This window comes from Epinephelus fuscoguttatus, linkage group LG8, assembly GCF_011397635.1.
Source record: "Epinephelus fuscoguttatus linkage group LG8, E.fuscoguttatus.final_Chr_v1".
NCBI classification, from domain to species: Eukaryota; Metazoa; Chordata; class Actinopteri; order Perciformes; family Serranidae; genus Epinephelus; species Epinephelus fuscoguttatus.
The window spans coordinates 44,806,961-44,829,225 of record NC_064759.1 but is presented as its reverse complement, the minus strand read 5'-3'; the positions used below and the strand labels follow the sequence as shown (position 1 = coordinate 44,829,225).

General features: G+C 40.6%; 1 protein-coding gene across 3 annotated transcripts in view; it reads left to right on the top strand.

Moving 5' to 3' along the window:
• ppox (protoporphyrinogen oxidase) overlaps nt 1-18,825 on the top strand; it is a 55,926-nt gene extending 37,101 nt beyond the window's left edge. For all 3 annotated transcript variants that reach the window (XM_049583186.1, XM_049583184.1, XM_049583183.1), the window contains 8 exons: nt 362-506; nt 4,884-5,077; nt 11,242-11,302; nt 11,753-11,871; nt 12,179-12,292; nt 15,243-15,392; nt 18,475-18,517; nt 18,614-18,825. In XM_049583186.1, coding sequence (XP_049439143.1) covers nt 362-506; nt 4,884-5,077; nt 11,242-11,302; nt 11,753-11,871; nt 12,179-12,292; nt 15,243-15,392; nt 18,475-18,517; nt 18,614-18,750 — 963 coding nt within the window. In that variant the 3' untranslated portion in view covers nt 18,751-18,825. The remainder of the gene's footprint in view (nt 1-361; nt 507-4,883; nt 5,078-11,241; nt 11,303-11,752; nt 11,872-12,178; nt 12,293-15,242; nt 15,393-18,474; nt 18,518-18,613) is intronic.
• Nucleotides 18,826-22,265: the final 3,440 nt, after the last annotated feature.

Below are 22,265 nucleotides of genomic sequence, written 5' to 3'. Positions count from 1 at the left end.
CACACACACACACACACACACACACACACACATACATACATACATACATATATGTGTGTGTGTGTGTGTGTGTGTATATATATATATATATATATATATATATGTGTGTGTGTGTGTGTGTGTGTGTGTGTGTACAATCTAATAATAAATCAGAAATGTAGAGGAAATGTCTTCAACACCTCTGTCTTGGGTATTTACAGTATCCAAATAACAACAACAATAAAGAGTATACATATATGTATGTGTGTGTGTTTGTGTATATGTGTGTGTGTGTGTGTGTGTGTGTGTGTGTGTGTGTGTGTCTAATATTACTGTAATATTATTTTTGATTACATTTTCTTCCTCTCTTGTGTGTGTCTAGCTGGCAGACATAGCTGTGGACAGTTTGTGCCGTGGTGTGTTTGCGGGGGACTGCAGAAAGTTGAGTGTGCGTTCTTGTTTTCCTGTCTTGCACAACGCAGAGAAGAACAGAGGTTCCCTGACTCTAGGCATGCTGCTGGGCTCAGGTAAACTTTAGCACTTACTATACTGTCAACCTTTTTTGTTTTATTTTCCTATGTAGTTTTGTGAAGGTATGGGAACATAACACAAACAAGACTGGGGGCACATGCACAAGGAGCATAGACACCTTAATGAATAGCCATATACAATCTAATAATAAATCAAAAATGTAGAGGAGATGTCTTTAACACCTCTGTCTTGGGTCTTTACAATATCCAAATAACAATAACAATAAAGAGCAAAAACATCTGCAACCCGTGATCCCCTATGGTCCAAATCAGAAAAGAACAAACAGAAGTGTAAACAAAGGAAATTGTGTGTGAGAGGATGGAAGTACCTTAAATTTTTATGCAGGTGAGTACTAACCTACTGTGACTCGTGTTTCCGAACATAGCTCATGAAAACATAAGAGCTTAAATAGTCAAGTCACAAAAAAAGTATATCATTGTGAGCTTTACAAAAGTAGTATGCATGTGCACTGAATTGTATTGAGTAGTTAAATACACTAACTGAAATCTATGAAGAAAAATGGCTGTATTATGGTGATCTATTGGACTCAGATGTGGAACTCAGCTTGTGGAATTGGAGTCAGAACCAGTCAGCTTGTAGAGCTGGAGGCAGAACCCATAAGCTTATAGAAATGGAGTCAGAACCAGTCAGCTTTTAAAACTGGAGCCAGCACCTGTCAGCTTGTGGAACTGGAGTCAGAACCTGTAAGCTTGTGGAACTGGAGTCAGAATCAATCAGCTTTGAGAACTGTAGTCCGAACCTGTCAGCTTGTGGATCTGGAGTCAGAACCTATAAGCTTGTAGAAATGGAGTCAGAACCAAAAACATTTAACCAACCTCTGCATGATCGAAAATGCTCTAAACTGAAGCCACTTTCAAATCCCATGCACAAAATCTGTTTATCAGTGCCTCTCATTATTAGGGACCGAGCCCTGAGGCAGAGTACTGCTCAAAGAGGACCCTATTGTTTTTGGTGCGTCTATTATTCTTTCTTTCTTTCTTTCTTTCTGTCTTTCTTCCGCCGCCTCTTTGAGCTGGAATTTGACCCCCTAAACATGCTCAAAAACTCACCAAAATTGGCACGCACATCAGAACCGGTGAAAAATTTTAGAAAATCATGACATTAACCCCTAAAGTGCCAAAATGGGCTCTCTAGCGCCACCTAGGCACACAAAAATGGCCGCTATGGCCTGTAGGAACGTCGTAGAAACATGAAACCAAAACTGCCGTGTTCGTCTCATCAAGACCTAAAAATCACGCACTGACACCCCTGACTTAAATCCAACAGGAAGTGAGATATTTGCCCTTTCAAAGTAAGATTTTGCCTTAAAACTGCCTTTCCTAAAAAATCTTCTTGTGATACACCGTTTATCCTATCGGCTTCAAACTTGCACGGATGACAGATCAACTCCTTCTAATCAAATCTTATTTATAACTTTTCATTACTCGATTAGTTTGGATTTTATGGCCTCCTAAAGGTGAGATGTCACAAAACGTCCTGACGATCTTCGAAAGCTGCCCCATAGGAAATGAATGGCAGCAGGGGGAGAAAGGAACCAATCTAAGGGCTTTTTCGAGCCTTTACAGCGTCTCCATACTTTGTGCTACAGACTCCATTCCAACTCTCAAATGTTGCCACAGGTCTCATCTTTTCAGACCTGTTTTCATCTTTTTCATATCTTTTACTGTTTTTAATCTGTGCCTCTCAAAGTACCATGAGCAAAAGTGGAGAAATTGTCAGTTTATAATGGGTGTGTATTGCACAGAATGCTGTGAGCTAGAGTGGAGAGCGCTCTAAAAAACGTCGAAAACTTTTGTCTTTAACTCGCTGCCATGGCCACAATTTTCACTGTACAGACACAATTTATACCACAAAACATAGGAAAATTTGTCCTGCTCACAGATATGTTGACATGGAATCTCTCACACGTACACATTTTTGCTGAGTGGCTCCAAAGCGAAGGGAGCGCTGATTTTTTTCTCATTCACTCCCATGTAAACTCAGAGGAGAAATTTCTGGAAACAGCTTAGGTGCAACACATTTTAAACTCGCTCCTCTGATCACATTTTTGACTGTAGAAATATAAAACACGGCACGTGTGTTCACCAGAAGTGGCTGTCTCTCAAAATCACTTTATTTTCTTGATTGGACCAACGGTTTGGGTATGGGAAGAACTTGTTTGAGGAGTTCAAACCCATATTAAACAGCCTTTCCTGATCTGCTCTCATGAACTCTGTGTGTGCACCTCAGGTGCAGGCAAGTCATTAATCGCCATGACAATGGCTGCACCCACAGACATGCACACGCAGCTCTGTCTGTCTGTGTGTCTCACAATCTTTAAAGGACAGATTACAGCAGCAGAAACTTCATTTGAATCAGCAAATACACATTATTAACCCCTAAAGTGCCAAACGGGGCTCTCTAGCGCCACCTAGGTGCACTAAAATGGCCACTGCAGCCCGTAGGAATGTGGTATCAAGATCAAACCAAAACTGGTGTGTTTGACTTACAAATCACGCGCTGACACCCATGACCTGATTCCAACAGGAAGTGAGCTATTTGACCTTTCAAAGTAAGATTTCGCCTCAAACATGCTCTTAAAAAACATCTCCTCCTACACCATGTATTTTATCAGTTTTAAAGATGCACACATGCCAGCTCAACTGCTACTAAACAGATCTTCTGTATAACTTTATCTCTCTCATCATCACATTATTTTCATGATTGGACTAACAGTCTGGGAATGGGAAGAACTTGTTCGAGGAGTTAAATCTCCACTAAAAGAGGTGTCTCTGTGTTCTGTCTGTCTCTCTCTGCTCTTCTGCCAGGTGCGCTTACTTAATTACCATGGCAACCGCTGTCACACACAAATTCACAGAAGCATGATGTCTGTGCGTGTCTACACCTTATATTCAGACATGACAGGGACACAATCTCCATTTTAACCCTTTAGGTGCCAGAGTTTATTGAGCAAAATATTCTAATTTCATTTCAACATTTCAAAAGGCTGTGGCTTGAAAGTGGTGACAGATAAAGGCATACTGTAAATGAGAAAACTATTCATCATGACCCAAAGTTAGTCATGGGAGTAAATAACTCATCCAATTTGCATTCTGTGACGTCACTAGGCGGCGGCCATATTGGATTTCCTAAATCCCAGTAAAACAGTATTTTGAATATATTCACACAGTAGATTTATTTTGTTTTGTGCTGTTTTTGTTGTCTCTTCCTCAAAATAAAGGAAGAGGAATCTGATGGGAATTAATTCGCTCATCTAATTTGCATATTGTGACATCACTTCTACATACCTACAGCTACAGAAAGCATTCAAACATCAAAACGTTCAGCTCTGTAAGGATTTTCTGGTGTTTGTGGCAATATGTTTGATGTATCTAAATAATTCACAATGACGACATATGCTTGGGGCCGAAACGGGCGCGAGTGCGAGGTCCCGCCAAACGCCGCTTGCAGCTTTAATTTCAAATTGGTTTTGGATTGCCCATCCCTCTGGCCATCTATCTGTCTGCATTCCCTATAATGCAATACCTTAAGAACCCCTTGAATGAATTTCTTCAAATTTGGCATGAATGTCCTCTTGAACCCAGCGATGAACTGATTTAATTTGTGTGGTTGTAAGTCAAACGTCAAGGTCACTGTGACCTTGTTTGTCTCATCCTTGTGAACACAGTATCTCAAGAATGCCTTGAGGGATTTCTTTTCAAATTTGGCACAAATGTCCACTTTGAGTCAAGTATGAACTGATAAGAATTTGGTGGTCAAAGGTCAAATGTCAAGGTCACTGTGATAACTAAAGAAATCATATGCTAATTATGAGAAGATATCACCCAGATATCTAATGGGATAAAATGATGCAGTGATGACATTTTATATCCAAAAGGTCAAAGGTCAGCTTCACTGTGATATCATAATGTTCTGCAAAAACACTTTTCTGGCCACTATTCAACATCATATCTCAGGAAGATTTTCTGTGCCGTATATAATGGGACTGTGGGTAAGATGTGTTTGAAGCATTCATGTTTTCACAGACATGGATGTAAACTGTAACTGCAACTTCACAGGTTTGCGGGGGCATACAACCACAAGGCGGTAATTCTAGTTTTGATTTAGGTTTTTTTAGTTTGTTTTAAATGTAGTTGTAATGTGTGAAGCACTTTGACTTGTGTCAGACAGGTTCAGTCCTTATTTTACTGGATACGGTTAGCACATTTGATTTTGGATGTGCTATAACTTTACCCAAAGAGAGGATTATTCCAGTGTATTTCAGTTTGTTTCAGTTACATTAAGAGTAATGGTATCATGTGGTCTGCAGTCTGTGTGCGTTTTGGGACTAAATTTGTGAAAAAAACCTGCAGGTCCCTCTTCTGTGGTCCCCCCTGGCCCTTTGGCACAAAGATCTATGAAAGAGTCATGGGCCCAGTGGTCCCTGAGCAGGGGACTGGAATCCCTCCCAGAATCCATTACAGAGCACCTACAACAGACGGGGAAAGTAGAGCTTCACAGAGACACAGCTGTGGAACACATCAGTCCTTCAGCCTCTGGTTGGAAGGTTAGTGAGGAGACTATAAACTATGTTTACGTGAATTTGATTATGAATGTGATCTTAAAATATAGCTGGTTTAGCATGATGTGTTATTCCCCATGTCTGCAGAACTAGCTTATAATGGAAATCATCCAATTCAATAATTCAACTGTAAAGTTTTACAGTGTTTGCAAACCAAACAGAGGGGAAGATCTGGAGTATTTTTTTTAAAGTATCGATTTATTGATGTATATTAATTTTTAATCAATATTTGAAGCAGTTTTGATACTCATTGTCTAGTATGGATACACTGGTACCAGCTGCGCTTTCTCATTTTTTCTTATTATTAGTATTATAACAATCCTTATGCTTTTCTCTGCAACTGAGCAAGAAAAAGAGCCCTCGTTGTCATGATATAGCCTAAAATTTTAATTTGATGCCCTCAATGTCAATTTTCTGATAAGTGATGACACTAGGCTAGAGAAGCTGCTCCTTAAGAGGTAGGCCTGCTGGGTTATTAAACTGGCCACGTTAAACCCCAAAGGGTTAATGAGGAATTAGACATTAAGCTATTTCTCCAGAGCCTACTGGATTCAATTTGTTTCTCAACAAGATTTCTTTGACAATAAGTGATAGTGGAGGTCTTTGATGAAAGTATTAAGTTTAGACATTGATGGACCTTGACATTAGTAAGGGTTATTCATAAATGTGAAGTGATGAGGGTGATATAAATTTCATGTCTTTTTGGTAAAAATGTCTGAATATATTGATTAACAGAATGCAGGATTTATTTAATTATATTGAGAAATTGATATCTAACCTTTTTCCTCTGTCAGTGGGTTAAGATGAAGTCTATCTGTTGTTGTGATGTCAAAGCTGATTGAGATGACTCTTTTTCTGTGGTGAAGTAGTTTTCTAAATGTTTATATGTGAACTAAGAATAGGGAGATTTTGTAAATGGTATTTTTGATTGTAAAGTTTTGTACACATGCTATCTAAGGTGATATATTCTTAATTGTCACAGTCTCAAAAAACCTGTAGTGTTTGTGTCTCTTGCCCTCTCTCTATTCTTCCTTTGGACTGGTCCCTCTAACAGGCTCATATTAAATAAGACCTGCCTTTTTGTTAGTCAGCAACCAATTGTTAGGACAAATGACAGATTGATTAGGTTCATTTTGTCGTCTTTTTAGAATTGTTCAATCTTTTCTTATCTTCAGAGAAAAAATTGTAGGAGATGTTTCTTTTACCTGCTTGACAGTTTCGACTGTGACTCCAGTCTTCCTCAGAAGCGTCATCTGACATGTTGCTGACGTGTCATTCATCGGCTGGCTGGCCCAACAGACCTGTCAGAATCTGTCGGGCCAGCCACGCCCCCTGCTGTTGGAGGGGCTCGGGAGGAGGGAATTCTAGGTGTGTGAGACATAGAAGATAAAAGAGGCAGTCAAAATCAGGAAGTGGGCGAGCGGCACCATCAACCGGGACGAGGGGGTGTACAGCCTCTGGCACACCTGGGATTATCTCCTCCAGAGACCATCCAACGGTGGGGGGCGTGGCCAAATGACACTGTGATGGAAGTGAAATACAGTGGCACCTCATGGCATTTACCAATTGGATTGGCAGAAAATATTGTCCAGACATTTCTGGTGACTAGATAATGAGATCTAACGCCTTTGGTGATTCCCTGACTTTGTCTTGCACCACCATGAGGTTCACATTTGTAATTTTTAGGGAATTGTCTCATTTTATTGGATGGACTGTCATAAGAGTTATATATATATATATATATATATATATGTATACATATATACACACATATGCATATATATATATATATATATATATATATATATATATATATATATATATATATATATATATACAGTTGCAATCAAAATTATTCAACCCCCATTGCATATTAGGCTTATTGGCAAAATGTACAATTTTTCAGCTGTTTGCAATAAACAAAGGAGACAAGAACAGTTGAAATAGTTTAATAAAACTAATATTACCATGGGTTTTATCCAAATTCAATGCAAAATGCTACTTTTAATCACTACTGCAGTCTCAAAATTATTCAACCCCCTGTCTCAAGCACACCTGATGCAACTAATCAAAATTATTCAACCCCCTTGTTTCAAGCACACCTGGTGCAACTAATCAAGGGCTTCAATAGTTCAGGTGTGCTCGAGATAGAACACATAAATACCTCAACTGGCTAGGGGTTTGTTGAGAGTGACGTTTGATTGCATGTTAGAAATATGGCTAAGTCAAAAGAATTGTCCAGAAAGTTCAGAGAAGAAATCATTGCCTTGCACAAACAAGGAAAAGGATACAAAAAGATAGAAAAAGCTCTGAATGTTCTGAGTGATACAGTTGGAAGCATAGTTCGCAAGTTCAAAGTTAAAGGAACAGTGGCTACACTACCTGGACGTGGCAGAAAGAGGAAACTATCAGCGGCTGCCACCAGATTCCTGAGGAGGCAAGTGGTCAAAAACCCTCGAGTGACTGCAAAACACCTGCAGCAAGACTTGGTGGCAGTAGGCACTGAGGTTTGTGTTTGCACAATAAGGCGCATACTAAACACCGAAGGGCTCCATGCCGGGACTCCAAGACGTACACCACTACTGACCCAAAAGCACAAGAAAAGTCGGCTCCAGTATGCTCAAAACCATATAAATAAGCCACAGAAGTTTTGGAATTCTGTTCTGTGGAGTGATGAAACAAAACTGGAACTTTTTGGGCCCATGGAACAGCGGTATGTCTGGAGGAAGAAGAATGAAGCATATGCTGAAAAGAACACCCTGCCTACAGTGAAGCATGGCGGTGGCTCAGTGATGCTCTGGGGCTGCTTTGCTGCCTCTGGCACTGGAAACCTGCAGCGTGTGGAGGGCACGATGGATTCAGTCAAGTATCAGGAAATCTTAGGTAAAAACGTCATGTCGTCTGTGAGGAAGCTGAAGCTTGGGCGTCATTGGACCTTCCAAAAGGACAATGATCCCAAGCATACCTCAAAGTCCACCAAGGCTTGGTTTCAGAAGAAGAAATGGAAGATTCTAGAGTGGCCGTCATAGTTGCCTGACTTGAACCCCATAGAAAATCTCTAGTGGGATTTGAAGAATGTGGTTGCAAAACGCACACCCAAGAATATTACTGAACTGGAGGCCATTGCCAATGAGGAATGGGCTAAGATTCCTCAGGAATGCTGTCTGAAGCTGGTGTCTGGCTATGCATCACGTTTGCAGCAGGTCATAACAGCAAAAGGGTGCTCTACTAAGTACTGAAGATGCTTGTCATGAAGGGGTTGAATAATTTTGAGACTGCAGTAGTCATTAAAAGTAGCATTTTGTGTTCAATTTGGATCAAAACCCTTGTAATATTAGTTTCATTGAACTACTTAAACAGTTCTTGTGTAATTTTTATTTTATTTTTAATTTTTATTGCAAACAGCAGAGAAATTGTATATTTTGCCAATAGGCCTAATATGCAATGGGGGTTGAATAATTTTGATTGCAACTGTATATGTATGTGTGTGTATGTGTGTATATATATATATATACATACATATATGTACAGTACAGGCCAAAAGTTTGGACACACCTTCTCATTCAATGCGTTTTCTTTATTTTCATGACTATTTACATTGTAGATTCTCACTGAAGGCATCAAAACTATGAATGAACACATGTGGAGTTATGTACTTAACAAAAAAAAGGTGAAATAACTGAAAACATGTTTTATATTCTAGTTTCTTCAAAATAGCCACCCTTTGCTCTGATTACTGCTTTGCACACTCTTGGCATTCTCTCCATGAGCTTCAAGAGGTAGTCACCTGAAATGGTTTTCCAACAGTCTTGAAGGAGTTCCCAGAGGTGTTTAGCACTTGTTGGCCCCTTTGCCTTCACTCTGCGGTCCAGCTCACCCCAAACCATCTCGATTGGGTTCAGGTCCAGTGACTGTGGAGGCCAGGTCATCTGCTGCAGCACTCCATCACTCTCCTTCTTGGTCAAATAGCCCTTACACAGCCTGGAGGTGTGTTTGGGGTCATTGTCCTGTTGAAAAAGAAATGATCGTCCAACTAAACGCAAACCGGATGAGATGGCATGTAGCTGCAGGATGCTGTGGTAGCCATGCTGGTTCAGTGTGCCTTCAATTTTGAATAAATCCCCAACAGTGTCACCAGCAAAACACCCCCACACCATCACACCTCCTCCTCCATGCTTCACAGTGGGAACCAGGCATGTGGAATCCATCTGTTCACCTTTTCTGCGTCTCACAAAGACACGGCGGTTGGAACCAAAGATCTCAAATTTGGACTCATCAGACCAAAGCACAGATTTCCACTGGTCTAATGTCCATTCCTTGTGTTTCTTGGCCCAAACAAATCTCTTCTGCTTGTTGCCTCTCCTTAGCAGTGGTTTCCTAGCAGCTATTTGACCATGAAGGCCTGATTCGCGCAGTCTCCTCTTAACAGTTGTTCTAGAGATGGGTCTGCTGCTAGAACTCTGTGTGGCATTCATCTGCTCTCTGATCTGAGCTGCTGTTAACTTGCGATTTCTGGGGCTGGTGACTCGGATGAACTTATCCTCAGAAGCAGAGGTGACTCTTGGTCTTCCTTTCCTGGGTCGGTCCTCATGTGTGCCAGTTTCGTTGTAGCGCTTGATGGTTTTTGCGACTCCACTTGGGGACACATTTAAAGTTTTTGCAATTTTCCGGACTGACTGACCTTCATTTCTTAAAGTAATGATGGCCACTCATTTTTCTTTAGTTAGCTGATTGGTTCTTGCCATAATATGAATTTTAACAGTTGTCCAATAGGGCTGTCGGCTGTGTATTAACCTGACTTCTGCACAACACAACTGATGGTCCCAACCCCATTGATAAAGCAAGAAATTCCACTAATTAACCCTGATAAGGCACACCTGTGAAGTGGAAACCATTTCAGGTGACTACCTCTTGAAGCTCATGGAGAGAATGCCAAGAGTGTGCAAAGCAGTAATCAGAGCAAAGGGTGGCTATTTTGAAGAAACTAGAATATAAAACATGTTTTCAGTTATTTCACCTTTTTTTTGTTAAGTACATAACTCCACATGTGTTCATTCATAGTTTTGATGCCTTCAGTCAGAATCTACAATGTAAATAGTCATGAAAATAAAGAAAATGCATTGAATGAGAAGGTGTGTCCAAACTTTTGGCCTGTACTGTGTATATATATATATATATATATATGCATATGTGTGTATATATGTGTATATATGTGTATATATATATATATATATATATATATATATATATATATAATATAACTCTTGTGACAGTCCATCCAATAATCCAATCCTATGTATGTATATCGCAATTTGCCTCACAGGGCTTTACAGCATACGACATCCCTCTCTCCTTAGGACCCTCACAGCGGATAAGGAAAAACTCCCCCAAAAAAAACCTTTAACGGGAAAAAAACAGTAGAAACCTCAGGAAGAGCAACTGAGGAGGGATCCCTCTTCCAGGATGGACAGACGTGCAATAGATGTCGTGCAGAACAGATCAACACGATAAATTAACAGTAATCCGTATGACACAACGAGACAGAAAGAGAGACAGAGAGAGATGCAGGACAGACGGTAATGACAGTAGCTTACAACAACATTAATGAAAGTAATAATATTAATATTAATATTAATAATTAATATTACCTACAAGCTATTAAACATTGTTCCACTCACGTGACATGCAGGACAATTAATGATGGGCAAATGAGATGTAGGAGCTATAAGTCAAAAAGTCTGGTAACCACTTAAAGTTTAATCTTTATTTATAAACTCATTATGCTATAAAAGTGTAATCTGAAAAGTAACTACTAAAGCTATTTCTTTTTGTTTGTTTTGATAATAAACATGTTCCTTTGCAACACATACATTTCTGTTTCTTCATTTTGTGACCGCAACAGCAAGCCCCCCGCTCCGGAAAAGATTTCAGATTTCAGGCACACAAATCTTCCGTGCTCCACATTTCAGGCACAAAATTTTTTCTTGCTTTAACCCCTGTGTGTACATATGTATATGTGTGTGTATATATATATATATATATATATATATATATATATATATACACATATCAAAACATGCTGGACTGTTGGATTCTCATGTTCTTGTTATTTGGCTGCTTTCATAAGATCTGTGTATGTGTGTTTGTAGATCACAGTGGAGGATGGAGTCATATCAGCGGATCACATCATCTCTGCACTGCCTGCTAAAGGCAAGTGCAGGCAATAGAATACGACTGGAATGCTGTGTCTTACATGATAGGAACAGAGAAGAATACACCCTTGATCATATCAGTCATGGTTCTTAGCTCTCCTAATTTCCTCTGATAAGCAGCAGCATCTAAGCTAATGTTTGCAATCCTCCAAGATGTGCTGAAAGTGTTGCTGTAATGTAATGCTGGAAGTTATACCATCAAAAATGAAATCTCAGTATTTTAATGAAAATACTACTACTACTAATACTAATAAATAATAAAATTAAAATTCTAAATGTCTTCCACTTGCTGCTACAAAATAATAAATAAAACTGTTTTGTGTATACAGGTTTGTACAAAATACCAAATACTTTTAGAACTCATTCTAACATGACGAAATCCTCAAGAAAAACAACAAGAGAGAAAAAAAAAAGATCTTCTTGTGATTACACATTTCTCCTTCCCCAGCCCTCTCCTCAGTCCTGCCCTCCTCCTGTCAACCTCTCATCCAGCTGCTGCATGACATCGCCACAGTAACAGTCGCTGTGGTAAATCTGGAGTATGAGGGTTCCATCCTGCCTGTAACGGTGAGCAGTACAGTCAGGCACAAAGTCGCACGCAAAACTCTTTTGTTTTAGAATTCAGTGTGGGGCTTTGCATGGGCCAATAGAATACTGGACTTGAAAACAAAATTCAGAAATAGCAAATCAGTATGAAAACATAATGACTCCATTATTAGTTTGTACATTTCACTTGCTGGACTTCAAGTGGCTTATTGTGCTATTCACAAAGAAGTAACTAGTGACTCCTCCTCAGATGTCATGTCATTTTACATTAGCTTGTGAAAAAGTCTTGGCTTGTTGTGTTATTGCTGTCTTGGTGTCTGTTTGACAGGGTTTTGGTCACCTGCTTCCATCATCAGAGGATCCAGGTTTACTGGGGGTTGTCTATGATTCTGTTCCCTTCCCTCAGCACAACAGATCTAATGGACAGACAACTAGACTTACGGTATTAACTCACTCTCTTTCTGTCTGATATGGATTAGGCTTTACTGTTATGAGCTGATAAAGAACTGTATCCACACAATGTGAAATCAAATTTAAAACCCTTCAATTTGGTTTGGAAAACATTTTTAAAGAGCAAAGTCTTAATTATTAAACCTTGTAATGTCCCAGCTCCCAGTGATTACATTTTTTCCTACATAGCATTTTTTGCAGCTGAAGACTTGAATTTTGTCAACTCAATCAGGCACACAAAAAGTCTTGGAATGATGTCATAAAACATGACTGTTTCCTTTTGAACAGTGTTTCTCATGGCGCTGCCCTCTGTGTATGGGTGGCTTAACTTCTGTAAATGTAAAGTTATGGTCAGGCATTACAGAGATGATTGGCTGGGTTCAGGTTAAAGTAAGATGAAACGGACCCTGATACAACGTAGGAATGCCTTAACAGTTATGTGAAGAGACACTGTGCAAGTTTACATGCGCACAATAATCAGAATAAATATTATATATATATATATACAGTACAGGCCAAAAGTTTGGACACACCTTCTCATTCAATGCGTTTTCTTTATTTTCATGACTATTTACATTGTAGATTCTCACTGAAGGCATCAAAACTATGAATGAACACATGTGGAAGCTCATGGAGAGAATATATATATATATATATATATATATATATATATATATAACTGTATATATATATACAGTACAGGCCAAAAGTTTGGACACACCTTCTCATTCAATGCGTTTTCTTTATTTTCATGACTATTTACATTGTAGATTCTCACTGAAGGCATCAAAACTATGAATGAACACATGTGGAGTTATGTACTTAACAAAAAAGGTGAAATAACTGAAAACATGTTTTATATTCTAGTTTCTTCAAAATAGCCACCCTTTGCTCTGATTACTGCTTTGCACACTCTTGGCATTCTCTCCATGAGCTTCAAGAGGTAGTCACCTGAAATGGTTTCCACTTCACAGGTGTGCCTTATCAGGGTTAATTAGTGGAATTTCTTGCTTTATCAATGGGGTTGGGACCATCAGTTGTGTTGTGCAGAAGTCAGGTTAATACACAGCCGACGGCCCTATTGGACAACTGTTAAAATTCATATTATGGCAAGAACCAATCAGTTAACTAAAGAAAAATGAGTGGCCATCATTACTTTAAGAAATGAAGGTCAGTCAGTCCGGAAAATTGCAAAAACTTTAAATGTGTCCCCAAGTGGAGTCACAAAAACCATCAAGCGCTACAACAAAACTGGCACACATGAGGACCGACCCAGGAAAGGAAGACCAAGAGTCACCTCTGCTTCTGAGGATAAGTTCATCCGAGTCACCAGCCTCAGAAATCGCAAGTTAACAGCAGCTCAAATCAGAGAGCAGATGAATGCCACACAGAGTTCTAGCAGCAGACCCATCTCTAGAACAACTGTTAAGAGGAGACTGCGCGAATCAGGCCTTCATGGTCAAATAGCTGCTAGGAAACCACTGCTAAGGAGAGGCAACAAGCAGAAGAGATTTGTTTGGGCCAAGAAACACAAGGAATGGACATTAGACCAGTGGAAATCTGTGCTTTGGTCTGATGAGTCCAAATTTGAGATCTTTGGTTCCAACCGCCGTGTCTTTGTGAGACGCAGAAAAGGTGAACAGATGGATTCCACATGCCTGGTTCCCACTGTGAAGCATGGAGGAGGAGGTGTGATGGTGTGGGGGTGTTTTGCTGGTGACACTGTTGGGGATTTATTCAAAATTGAAGGCACACTGAACCAGCATGGCTACCACAGCATCTTGCAGCGACATGCCATGCCATCCCATCCGGTTTGCGTTTAGTTGGACGATCATTTCTTTTTCAACAGGACAATGACCCCAAACACACCTCCAGGCTGTGTAAGGGCTATTTGACCAAGAAGGAGAGTGATGGAGTGCTGCGGCAGATGACCTGGCCTCCACAGTCACCGGACCTGAACCCAATCGAGATGGTTTGGGGTGAGCTGGACCGCAGAGTGAAGGCAAAGGGGCCAACAAGTGCTAAACACCTCTGGGAACTCCTTCAAGACTGTTGGAAAACCATTTCAGGTGACTACCTCTTGAAGCTCATGGAGAGAATGCCAAGAGTGTGCAAAGCAGTAATCAGAGCAAAGGGTGGCTATTTTGAAGAAACTAGAATATAAAACATGTTTTCAGTTATTTCACCTTTTTTTGTTAAGTACATAACTCCACATGTGTTCATTCATAGTTTTGATGCCTTCAGTGAGAATCTACAATGTAAATAGTCATGAAAATAAAGAAAACGCATTGAATGAGAAGGTGTGTCCAAACTTTTGGCCTGTACTGTATATGTATATATATATAGATAGATAGATAGATAGATAGATAGATAATCAGAAAAACCTGGTTTACATGATTCAGTCCTTCCGTTGGATTTCTCCCCAAGTACATGACATAAAACTCAAACTTATTTAATTATTTCCCTCTAAAATGTAGTGGAGTGGGAGTATAAAATAATAAAATCTGAAAGAAACCAGATTAAAGGGTATACATGCACCGAAAAATCTGACTATTGGGGAAAAAGCTAGATGTGTTTATCTGATTTCTCATAATCAGATAATGGCTTTTATCTGATAAAGTCTATCGGATTATGCTGTTTACATGACCACTTGAATAATCAGGTAACTCCAGAAATCAGATAATGATCGGTTTATTAGTGTGCATGTAAACGCACTCACTGGCTCCCCAGTGATAATTCTCTGTGGCTTCATCACTTTGACTGACATTACATACATACATACAAACATATTGATTATTGCAGCCTTAAAGCAAAGATCCGCTGCTTGTAAAAATCAACAGTCACAGGGCATGTAAGCAAGAATCTTTTTTCTTTCCAGTAAGGCTCTAGATCTGTTAAGTGAGTCCACACCTCTAACCTAAGGTCCTGACCATGTCTTCCAGGTGATGATGGGTGGGGCCTGGTTCCAGGAAGTGTTTGGGGCCCCAGAAGCAGTAACAGATGAGCGTCTTTTAGCAAGAGCCACTGAGGCAGTGCAACACCACCTGGGAGTAACCACAGCACCCAGCTGGAGTCGGGTGAATTTACACAGGGTATGATAGGACTGTGTCTTTGTGAAGAAGTGTTAACCCCAAACCAGTTCCCAATTCATGTCAAACTAGAATTAGCGCTTCACGGTTGTATGCCTTCACATACCAAGTTGCACTTACAGTTTACATCTGTGTCTGTGAAAACATGGAAGCTTCACACACATTAATTCAGAATCTGACCAAATGTCTCCCCTTCTGTTCGAGAGTGATGATGTTGAATAATGGCCAGAAGAGTGTTTTTGCTCACAGTGATGCCACTGTGAAATTGACCTTTGACTTTTTCAATATATAATATCATCACTCATTTTATCCTATTTATGTTAAATTTTGTCTTAATTACAATAGGAATTCTTGAGTTATGGCCAAAAAATATGTTTTGTGAGGTCACAGTGACCTTGACCACCAAATTCAATCTACTCATCTGTAGTCCAAGGGATCTTTGGAAGGAATCCCTTTAAGGCCTTCTTGAGATATCACCTTCACGAAAATGAAACAGATGCAAGGTCACAATGACCTTGACCTTTGACCTCCAAAATCTAATGACAGGCATGAAAAACGCTCACCTTTCGCCGTTTTGAATACAAAATAAGTGACCTACATGGGGGGGGGAGGGGGGGCGGGGGGGTCTGTGGAGCGAAGCCACAGAAAAAAGATGGGGACATAGGTGTCAGTCTTGTGTTTTGATGCTTGAAGGAGGAGCTAAGAGGTATGGAGCTATATTTGTGTCTTTATTACATGCAGGAAAATAAATGATATGAGAGGGAAAAAAATGTTTGAGAGAAAAAAAAATATTTGAGAGAAAAAGTTTTCACACTGATAGCAAGAAATAATAATATTTGAGACTAAAAAAAGTTTTGAGAGAAAGTATTTTGTCATAGAATATAAAAAAAATCATTTGAGATTTAAAAAATTATTTCCGAGAAAAACAAACTCTCAAAAAACTTTTTTTACTCTCAAATATTATTTTTTTTCTATCAGTGTGAAAACATTTTCTCTCTCTCTCTCTCTCTCTCTCTCTCTCTCTCTCAAAAAAATGTTTCTCTCAAAACATTTTTCTTCTCTCTCTCAAAACTTAAGTCTTTGCTCTCCTGTCAGGATTTTGCTTTCGCTGTGAAAATAATGTCATGGGCGGGGCCACGTTCCTATTGGCCTGTCTCAGTCGCATTGACAGCTGGGTGAGGATCGTCTTGGGAGTCGAATTCAACTGAATCATTCATCCACCATGGTGGATTCACCGGCATAGATGCGCTGCGTTATTTGGGAGCAGAGACTCCAATGTTTGGGTAAGATGATGAGACACACAACTCGATGGGTAGCTAGCTGAGCAAGTTGGTTATCAAAATCATTCCTATAATGAAAACCTTTTCTCACCTAACGTTATTTTACCGAGATTGTGTTATTAACTGCACTAGCCAGCTAGTGTTAACTTTACATCTAGCTCGCTACCGTAAACCAGGTTATCCCATTAATGCCTTAACGTTACTTTACTACGGTGCTTTTCTCTTCCAACATTCCATGTGTGGCAGGGTGAGCGCTGCTACACCTCCGCCCTTTATTGGCATCAGCTGGGCCTAATTTCCAGTTGTCGGAGCCTAATTGCGCAGTGGTGGCGCCTGCGTTACTTGGTCTTCCCCTCACGGGCGTGCTCACTTCTACCTGGCGTTTACCTGGCGAGGGCTGTGTGTGTCGTGCTCCGGTTTCTGTACCCAAACTTGGGACTCATAAGGTAGGCATGGGTGCTGCAATGTTTGTCTACTGTTAATGCGTATTATGGTGTCACAGCTGCCGTGACTCTTCGCTTTACATCGGCGTCGGTCATTCCTGTTGTGTGCAGCTTCGGAGGGGACTTTGAAAAGCGTGGTGTCTGCTCTTCCTCACTGCGAGACGGTGACTGAGTTTGAGCTGTGCGTTAAGCTCACTTCGCTCCGGTTATCTCGCTCTGTTTTCTTATTTCTACTTCTGCTAGTTCTGTTAACTTTATGTTAACAGGTTGTCCTGCTGTAGCTGAGGCCACAGCTTGTGGCTTCTCCTCCTCCTCTGCGCACTGTGTGGGGCTGCACGGTGACGTGGGCCGTCAGCTGGGCATCCTGAAGGACAGCTATCCACGGCCTCCAGCCCTGGTGCGGCCGCTCCGTTTTCCACTGCTGTTCTGCCGTTTTTCCACAGACGGATTAAAGCACACTGTACTGCGGCTGTGCATTTATGCGGCTTTGGACCTCCGTGTTGTTATATTTGGAAGTCTGTCTCCTGTCCCATATTTACCAGTGTACGAATCTGTGTGACCTTCTGTTGTTAAGAGTAGTCTACAGATTTGAGTGTATTCCCTGGGGTGAATCCACCATGGTGGATGAATGATTCAGTTGAATTCGACTCCCAAGATGATCCTCACCCAGCTGTCAATTCGATTGAGACTGGCCAATAAGAACGTGGCCCCGCCCATGACATTATTTTCACAGCGAAAGCAAAATACTGACAGAAGAGCAAAGACCTAGGTTTTGAGAGAAACATTGCATGTGCATCTGCATGTGACCACCACTAGAGTAAATCTAAAAGAAATCAGATATGAGCATTTAGAAGCTCATTTTTCCACCAAAAAAAAACAATCAAGGAGCATAACCCTGGGACCCTCTAGGAGGTGCCGGGTCTCGTATCCTTCTCACCTTTTTCACCCCTGACCCATTTTCATGCCTGTAATCAGTTCATTGTTAAGTGAACATTTGTGCTCCAGATGAAGTAATCCCCTCAAGTTGTTCTTGAGATATCACATTCACAAGAATGGACAGACAAATTTACAGTGACCTTGACCCTTGACCCCCTACAGATACTCATGAACAATGAACAAATTAGAAGAAATTCCCTCAAAGCGTTTCTGAGATATCACGTATGTCTGTCTGTCCATTGGACAACCTGAAAACATACTGCCTCCGCCCACAGCTATTGCTGGCACAGAGACATAAAAATGCACTCAGGATTCTCTGTTGCTAAGTTAGTATTTCATCAGATTGTTGGAGGGAAACAGATTTTTACAGCAGTTATTTCTGCATCTCTGCAATAGTGATGAAATCTCTGATGTTTCTCTCGTCAGGACTGTATACCTCAGTATTATCAAGGACATTTTCGGAGAGTAGGTGAGTATACTGCTGACTCTACATTACATGTTAAAATGATGCATTCACAAGGTGTAGTGAAACATCATTTCAAGGTTTGACTGTCTGCTTTTCCAGAGTCCATGCGTAGCTTCATAAAGGAGAATAATCTCTCACTATCTCTGATTGGTTCCTCCTATGATGGTGTGGCAGTCAACGATGTCATCTATAGTGGACGAACAGCTGCAGAGGAGTTGTTGGGAACCAGACTTTGATGGAGCTGCTCAAAAAAAAAATACACATCCAATGATGTTTCCTGTTGAGAATGTATTTTTGTTTTAACCTGTAGCTACATCAAGCGCTCGTTCATGTATCATCAGTTTACCACAGCCTGTGGACACGACCACCAGAAACCACAGCCCTCATACTACTACACACACGCACACACACACACACACACACACTCACACACACACCTTGGCTCGTTGTCTGAGCTGGTGTGGTAAAATGCAGTCCTTACGTCATTCTTCAAGCTACATGGCGGCTCAGCTAGTGGTTTGAACAGCTTCAAGATTTACCTGCAAATGTATGAACTGAATGGTAAAGGCTTTTCTCTTCACTACCACTGTGTAGAATAAAATTGAATTGTAATATAATAGTAACCTCATAGTATAAGGTTCTGTTAATATATACAGTGACATTCACACATAATCTGGTTCAAAGAGGCTGACATTAGTATTGCTCTTTAATACTACTGATGGGACTTGCTCTTTAAGTAAAGCCTTAATGTACCTACAAGCTGTCTGTCAGTACCTGTTTGTTTTGTGGGAAAGATTTCCTGATAGACTGATAGGAGCATATATGACTTGCATTTATTTTCAGCTGATTTTAATATTTCTCAGTTATTGCATTCAGGGATGCTCTGAGGTGGCCTATGGTGTGTATATATGCAAAGCCCTCTGAGGCTAATTTGTGATTTTGGTGTATAGAAATAAATAAAATTTTCTTTGTTTGACTTTGCCTTTTTACATGTCAGATATTACATGTCGGTAAGCTGTACGTGCTGACGTATTGCGGTAAGCGAGTTGTGTCATTTCCGGTGTTTCTGTGACAGCGTCTCTGTACTGCTCTGGTGGATTCTACTAGCCTGCTTTCTCACTTCAGTTGCTTTAACGTCTACTTCAAGTCTTAACATCAAGTCGACCACTGGTTCTGTTTAAGCACTTGACGTTATAGCTCTCCTCCTTTCTACGACTTTCTCGCTAATCTCTTAGCTGTTGTTTGCACGTTACCAGCCTTGGTAGCTACATTAGCTTTACAGTTAGCGATGGCTTCTCCCTCTGCTCTCTCTTGCTCGGTGTGCCAAATGTTCAGTTATGCCTCTGCCTCCTTTAGCGACAGTGGTAATTGTAATAAGTGTAGCTTATTTGCTGTGTTGGAGGCGAGGCTTAGTGAATTAGAAGCGCGGCTCCGCACCATGGAAAACCATTCAGTAGCTGCGGTAGTTAGCCAGCCCCCTGTAGCTGGTGCGGAGCCACATAGCATAGCCTTAGCCTCTGCTAACTGTCCTCCGGTAACTCCCGTTCAGCCGGGAGGTTGGGTTACAGTTCGCCAGAAGCACAGCTCCAAGCCGAAGCCCACGGCTCACCACCAGCCTGTTCACGTTTCCAACCGCTTTTCCCCACTCAGCGACACACCCGCTGAGGATAAAACTCTGGTTATTTGCAGCTCTATTCTGAGGAACGTGAAGTTAGTAACACCAGCGACCATAGTCAAATGTATCCCTGGGGCCAGAGCGGGCGACATTGAATCTAATTTAAAACTGCTGGCTAAAGCTAAACGTAGATTCAGTAAGATTGTTATTCACGTCGGCGGCAATGACACCCGGTTACGCCAATCGGAGGTCACTAAAATTAATATTGCCTCGGTGTGTGAATATGCAAAAACGATGTCGGACTCCGTAGTTTTCTCTGGACCCCTCCCAAATCTGACCACTGATGACATGTTTAGCCGCATGTCATCATTAAATCGCTGGCTGTCCAGGTGGTGTCCAGCAAACGATGTGGGTTTCGTTAATAATTGACAAACTTTGTGGGGAAAACCTGGTCTTATGAGGAGAGACGGCATTCATCCCACTTTGGATGGAGCTGCTCTCATTTCTAGGAACCTGGCAAACTTTATTAGTAATTTAAATCTCTGACAACCCAGAGTTGAGACCAGGACTCAGAGTCGCAGTCCTACACGCTTCTCTGAGCTTCTAGTTCAGTTACCCACCCATAGTTTTCATAGTTTTATACAAACGGTGTCTGTTCCCCGACCACCTAAATTATTTAAATCTAAAATTAAACAAAGAGGAGTTGTGCATAACAACCTCATAAAAATTAAAACCTCTTCTGTGACAGAAAGACAAAACAGGAGAATTAAATGCGGACTGTTAAATATCAGGTCTCTATCGTCTAAAGCAGTGTTAGTAAACGAATTAATATCAGATAATCATATTGATTTACTCAGTCTCACTGAAACCTGGCTGTGTCCAGATGAATATGTCAGTCTAAATGAATCCACTCCTCCTAGTCATAGTAATACCCACATTCCTCGAGGCAGTGGCCGAGGAGGGGGAGTTGCAGCCATTTTTAACTCTAGTCTGTTAATCAGCCCTAAACCTAAACTAGATTATAATTCATTTGAAAGCCTCGTTCTTAGTCTTTTACATCCGACCTGGAAAACCTGGCAGCCACTTTTATTTGTTATAGTGTACCGTGCTCCTGGCCCGTATTCTGAATTTGTATCTGAATTCTCAGAGTTTTTATCCAGTTTAGTTCTTAAATCAGATAAAGTTATTATTGTAGGCGATTTTAACATTCATGTCGACGTTGATAACGACTCCCTGGCTACCGCGTTTATCTCATTATTAGACTCCATTGGCTTCAGTCAGGGTGTACATGAACCCACTCATTGTTTTAACCATACCCTCGATCTAGTTCTGACGTATGGAATTGAAATTGATAACCTAAGTCTTTCCACAGAATCCCTCGCTATCGGATCATTATCTGATTACTTTTGATTTCTTTTTACTCGATCACACGCCACTCAGCAACAGTTACTATACTAGATGTTTATCAGATAGTGCTGTCGCAAAATTTAAGGAAAAGATTACTCCGTCATTAAATTCAATACCAAGTCCCTCAGTAACAGAGGTTTCCGCATCGACTTTGATCATTTTGTCGATAGCGCCGTAGGCTCGCCAAGTAACAACACTTGACTCTGTAGCTCCTCTTAAAAAGAAGTTAAAAGCAAAGAAAGTTCGCTCCTTGGTATAACTCTCAAACCCGTAAGTTAAAACAAATATCGCGTAAAGTTTGAAAGGAATTGGCGATTAACCAAACTGGAAGAATCTCGTTTAATCTGGACAGACAGTCTCAAAACTTATAAGAGGGCCTCCGCAATGCCAGAGCAAACTATTACTCAGCATTAATAGAAGACAATAAGAACAACCCCAGGTTTCTTTTCAGCACTGTAGCCAGGCTGACTGAGAGTCAAAGCTCTATTGAGCCTTGTATTCCTTTAGCCCTTAGCAGTAATGATTTTATGAGCTTTTTTAATGACAAAATTCTAACTATTAGAGGCAAAATTCATGACCTCCTGTCCTCAGATAGTACCTATCTAACCTCAAACACAGCTGTAAAACCTAATATATATTTAGATTGCTTCTCCCCAATTTCTCTTCAAGAATTGACTGCAGTGATTTCTTCATCCAAATCATCAACGTGTCTCTTAGACCCCATCCCAA